Source organism: Coenobita brevimanus, chromosome 51 (genome assembly GCF_032717465.1).
Source record: "Coenobita brevimanus isolate Jiangsu-jjx chromosome 51, ASM3271746v2, whole genome shotgun sequence".
NCBI lineage: Eukaryota > Metazoa > Arthropoda > Malacostraca > Decapoda > Coenobitidae > Coenobita > Coenobita brevimanus.
In genome coordinates this window covers 38,066,004-38,072,003 of record NC_137004.1, presented here as the reverse complement: position 1 = coordinate 38,072,003, position 6,000 = coordinate 38,066,004, and the positions used below count along the sequence as shown (strand labels likewise).

Here is a 6,000-nt window from a genome sequence, read left to right as displayed (position 1 = left end):
ACACCTACACCCTTCCCGAGGCTCTGCAGCTCTGTGTCACCCTCACCACCACCCTCTCCCTCACCCTTCCCACTCCGCTCACCTTGTAGTCCTGTCAAATTCAGCGCGTCTGGCTTGATATCAGCTTTTTCGGCTGTATCAGGATGGGAGGCGGACTCTGGTGATGCGGCGGCGGTGTCCGGTGTGTGGCGAGAATCCAAACCATCATTACTTTCATCATTTCCCTCTGTTGGTGCCTGGCTTGACTGGGTTTGGAAGGGCTTGCTGGGTTTGTGGGCTTTGTGTGCCTTGCCGGTGGGTGTCTCCTGGTGGTGGTGGTGGTGGTGGTGGGTGGAGGAGGCCTGTCGCTCCACCTCCTCGTCCACCTCCTCAACGGACTCCTGCTGGGTGGTGGAGGTGACGGCTCTGAGGCGGGCTGAGATGCGGGAGAGGACGGCATTGGAGGCGGCCATGTTGACGGTGCGGAGGAGGTGGTTCTGTGCGTGGAGGGTGTGCAGCTCCTGAAAGTACCAAGGTGGCCAGGTTAGCGATTTGGGCACCAGATGGAGAGAGATTCACATTAATTAACCTCCTCTTCCTTCTCCTAACCATCATCATAAATTCATTGACCTCTTCTTATTCTTCTTACTCCTCCTCCTCCTCCTCATCATCATCAGGATCATCATTGTCAACATCATTCTGCCTCTTTCTCTTCGCCACCCAAAGATGTAGTGAAATAGGGTTCAAGAAGCAAGGAACTAAAAAAAAAAAAACATGACAGAGGAAGCATTAACCAGCATTATTTAGTCCCTCAATTATTAAATTTTTATGGCTAGCGCTATGAAAAAGCGAATTTCCAGAGATTTTTTTCATCAATTTACCACAATATTTTAGAGATTTTAGGCATTTTTAAAAGCAATTCTGGAGTGTTGTGGGCCAAGCATGATTCTAGTTTTTTTTTTTTCTGGGAGGGAGGGGAGAGCTCGAGGAAGATGTGGAGGGATGCATTTTTTTTTTTTCTGGTGTAGGGTATGGGTGGGAGAGGGAGACCGAGGAAGAGGCGGAAGGATGGGGTGGAGAGTGATGAACGAGGGAGGTGTGAGGTGGAGGAAGGACAGCTTGATGGCACAGGACAGGGTGGCAGAACTGTTTTGTCTCTGGCCACCCCCTCCGAGATGATGGCGTTAGGGTTTAGATAGATGCGTGGATAGATAGATAGAGATGGTGTAATATTGGTGGCAGATGAGGTAGGCGTGTTGAGAGAGAAAGAGAGAGAGAGAGACTTACAAGGAGTTACAAGCACAAGTAGTTCCTCAAAAGGCCCCACGTCACTCCAGCACTTCCCTGTTTCTCTTACCTGAAACTGTGCTAAGTCGTGTTGAGAGAGAGAGAGAGAGAGAGAGAGAGAGAGAGAGGAGTTTCCATACCTGAAACTGTGCCACATTAGCCATAGCAGCAGGAGTGGCCAGCGAATGACTCCTCTTCTCCCGAACCGCCAGATGCCCACCGAAACGCGTAGGAGACGAACTGACGAGCGAGAGAGACTTTTCGAAGAAGCAGTACATCTTCTCGGCCTTGGGAGAGATGCTGGAGGGGGAGCGAGACCCGTCCTCGTGCTCCAGACCCAGTTTTCGTAGGCAGCTGTCCTCGGTGCACGTGCCGCAGGATTCGCACCGGCCCCCCAAAGCTTCGAACCCCGCTTGCTGGTCCTTAATCTCGGGGCGCTCCACCACCAGACGGGCGTGCTCCTGGGGGATAGATAGATACATCGGTAAGTAGATAGATATATAGATTAGATAGTTCGATTGGTAGATGGATACTTTACAGATCACAACAACTGGTCCCCCACTGTTTCGAACCCCTCTTGCCGGTCCTTGATCTCGGTGCAACACACACACACACACACACACACACACACACACACACACACACACACACACACACACACACACACACACACACACACACACACACACACACACACACACACACACACACACACACACACACACACACACACACACACACACACACACACACACACACACACACACACACACACACACACACACACACACACACACACACACACACACACACACACACACACACACACACACACACACACACACACACACACACACACACACACACACACACACACACACACACACACACACACACACACACACACACACACACACACACACACACACACACACACACACACACACACACACACACACACACACACACACACACACACACACACACACACACACACACACACACACACACACACACACACACACACACACACACACACACACACACACACACACACACACACACACACACACACACACACACACACACACACACACACACACACACACAGTAGCTGCTCATTAGTACTGTGATTTTTAACAAGGCACGTAGCGAAAGATCCATTAATATTTTCAAAACTGCCTGGTAGGAGTAGTTAATATTATTGATTGACAACATCCGACCTGAAATATAATAACATGTAACCCTAGATATGTCTGTATCTGTATTATATTATTACATTATTTTATCAGATTATTTTGTTATATTGTTACATTATTTTATTACATTACTTAACTGACAGACTTACATGGTTAACTTTTAAAATTATCTTGCAAAATTGAGAAAAATGAAATATCTTGGCTCATCATAGTTGGAAAGATTGGGAGATGGATGTAGCGAGTATATTTTGAAAGTTTGTCGACCCGGCCCTGAGATTCTACGTCATGCCATCTTCAGGTTTTGGAAAGATTTGTGTTTTTATCAGTGTTTGTGTGTGTGTGTGTGTGTGTGTGTGTGTGTGTGTGTGTGTGTGTGTGTGTAGATTTGATCATAGTTATATGCCAGTAACAAGGAAAAAACAAGTCATAAGTCAGATTATCTTTGGTCAGAAAAGGGAATAAGATGAGGATATACAGGCGTGTGGTACTTAAATTCCTTCCTCCTACCCCCTCCTCCCCCCTCCCACACTGTACACCTCTTCCCTTAATCATGCCGGACACTGGGTTACCATGGCAACGTCACCAAACTTCCCTCATGTGTCGATTTGGTCGGAGGAATTTTAGCGGAAAACTTACAGGATCTCAAAATATTTCCCTGGCCTCCCCTCGACGTGTGTGTGTGTGTGTGTGTGTGTGTGTGTGTGTGTGTGTGTGTGTGTGTGTGTGTTCGTGTGTGTGTGTGTGTTCGTGTGTGTGTGTGTGTGTGTGTGTTCGTGTGTGTGTGTGTGTTCGTGTGTGTGTGTGTGTGTGTGTGTGTGTGTGTGTGTGTGTGTGTGTGTGATAAGTTAGGGCGGACCTATAGTACTGAAAGGGTTAATGAAGGCTGTAATTCACTCCCTCAGTCTGAAAAAGTCTCTACAAAGCTGAATAAAATTGCCCTGTAATAGTAGTAATAGTAGATAATAAAACAGCAATGAAGTCAAGTGATTAGCCTCATTACTACAATAATTATTTTTATTTCTTATCGTCTGACTGCAATTTACAACACTATTCGTAAATTCAATAATGTTTATAGAATAGGTCTCTTGTACTTGCTAACTTTGTAAACATTCGCACTTCCTCTTGACCAAAAAGATGTATATATTTTATTTTGTTTACTCTTGCTGCCTCCAGATGTATTTTACTAGACTTTGGAAATGCTGTATCTTTATTAGTGAGGGAGTAATAAAGGCTCTGTCTGCCTACGCTGGCTCTAAATGGCCCCTCAGAGTTGAAGTAAATTCCTCTGGTGGCAGCAGTAATTGATAAAGTGTGTCAGTGCAGTTAAAGAAATTAGTAGATAATTCCTTCTCTCTCTCTCTCTCTCTCTCTCTCTCTCTCTCACACACACACACACACACACACACACACACACACACACACACACACACACACACACACACACACACACACACACACACACACACACACACACACGCACATGTAGTTAAAGAAATTAGCAGATATTTTCCATTCTGTCTGTCTGTCTGTCTGTCTGTCTGTCTGTCTCTCTCTGTCTCTCTCTCTCTCTCTCTCTCCTGCAACGACAACATCAGATCCCATATAATGCCCTGCGTGGCGTTGGGGGCACGAAGTCAGGTTATCGTGGTTCACAAAACTTTTGTCGTAGGACGTTTTTCGAATTTATTTATTGTTATATTTATTCTTATTTTTATTACTTTGAGACGTGAGAGTCGGACAGGCAGTGAACATGAATATTTTCCAGAATTTAGGTGGTGGCGAAGTGGCTAGAGAAGTGGACTGATGTTTAAAACGATGTAAGGTAATTGCAAACAGGGAGAAGGAACAGTTTGAGTATTTAAATTTGGCTGAAAGTGATTGTACAGATCCTCTGCGAGACCCATTGGTTTGTCATATAAACATCCCGGCTGTTATCATCGCACCAGTACCGAATGAGAGAGCCTTAGCATGTATTCAATATAGGCAGTGGGTATTGGCGCCGAAATGGGGTTATGTGAAGAAGTATGACGCGTAGGAAGAGTGCTAGGCCTCAGGGAACGAACCGTCAGATCTATGCCCAGAGTATATATATATATATATATATATATATATATATATATATATATATATATATATATATATATATATATATATATATGTAAATGTTAAAATATATGAGGGTAACTACTCCTACGTCGTATATGGCCATACAAATTATTACAAAATTTCCTTTCATATTAAAGCTTTCATTTACAATAGCCGGGGTGTTGGGGAGGGACGCCTTCACGTGGTGGCACCGATACTGGGCGACTCCATTATCTGGTTCTACATACGCTCCTCAGGTTCCTTCCTAATCCCCAACAGTGTTTGCCTCAGTAGTATAAAAGAGAAAATTCAGGTGTAATGTGCAGAATAACTTGCTAAGGAAGAAGTGTTGCGAAATCACTAGATCCCCTAAATAGATAAGGCAGGCCAGTGTTATCCCGGGGTGGACCTCGTTGTGCTGCTAGCCCTCGTCTGCAGTGATTCATGTTCTCATTGACGCAGCTTACTTCCTCATTTTGTTTTCACCTGACGGAACTGGGCCATTCTCCCAGCGTCAGTACTAGGTCGTGGCTGTATGATATTCGGTGAGCGTTAGTTATGAGTCTCCTTGGTTGTTAGTTAAATCAGTCCTGTATCTGACTACACTTGGCCGTCAGTCAAACTTAAAGGGGTTAGAGGTGTTTGTCAAGTTAGAGTATTGCGATATTGCTGTTGTGTTGTGATGGAATTGTTTTTGTTTCTGTTTTTATTGTTTTTGGTGGTTGTTGGTGTTGTGGCTTAACTTTGGTCAGTGTGACTGAGCAGACCCGTCGTCCACATTTCAATAACTGCTTCTGTGGGGCCGTCCTACAAAAACAGCACAGTGCATACACCGAGTAGGGATCCGTTGTTCCCTTGTGGTAGACAGCGCCTCACCCGGGTAGGACCAAGATCCTTCCCACGGCGAGGTGCAGGGATATGTTAGGAGGTGTGTCTCCCAGGTGGATGCTACAGGTGCCCCAGGTGTAGGCTCCTCATCAGCGCCTCGTGATGTAGTATGGAGCGGGAATGATGCATAAAAAGAGAGGACGAATGAATAATGAAAGACATGTATGATAGTAAATAAAGAGGACTGCTGGTAGTGAAGATGGCTAACGTTTTCAAGAGAGGACGTCTTTACAAAAACTACGCGCTAACGATGCTCAGTGTTTTCACCGAGTTTTCATGTGGTTTTCCCTCCTCTCACAAGTTTTTTTTATTTTTTTTCGTTTCATCTTCTTTGTGCGCCTGCCCCTCACCTTCAGCCCCCCTCCCTTCTAACCACCCGCCCCTTCACGACTTCAAACGGGGTGCTTATGTGTCTTCACCCGCCCCGACACACACACACACACACACACACCAGAGAGAGAGAGAGAGAGAGAGAGAGAGAGAGAGAGAGAGAGAGAAACCCTACACATTGTCATCTGGGCAAAGAGCTGTGTTCACTTTGATGTCTTTTACTCTCTTCCTC

The 6,000-nt window shown here is 45.5% G+C and overlaps 1 protein-coding gene across 1 annotated transcript in view; it reads right to left on the bottom strand.

The window, feature by feature from the left end:
- Positions 1-6,000, bottom strand: part of LOC145400116 (uncharacterized) — an 84,337-nt gene that overhangs the window by 312 nt on the left and 78,025 nt on the right. The window contains exons 4-5 of the mRNA XM_080272627.1: positions 1,407-1,727; positions 1-500 (exon numbers count right to left, since the gene is read on the bottom strand). The exon at positions 1-500 is cut by the window's left edge and continues 312 nt beyond it. Of these exons, the coding sequence (XP_080128753.1) occupies positions 1-500; positions 1,407-1,727 (821 nt within the window). The remainder of the gene's footprint in view (positions 501-1,406; positions 1,728-6,000) is intronic.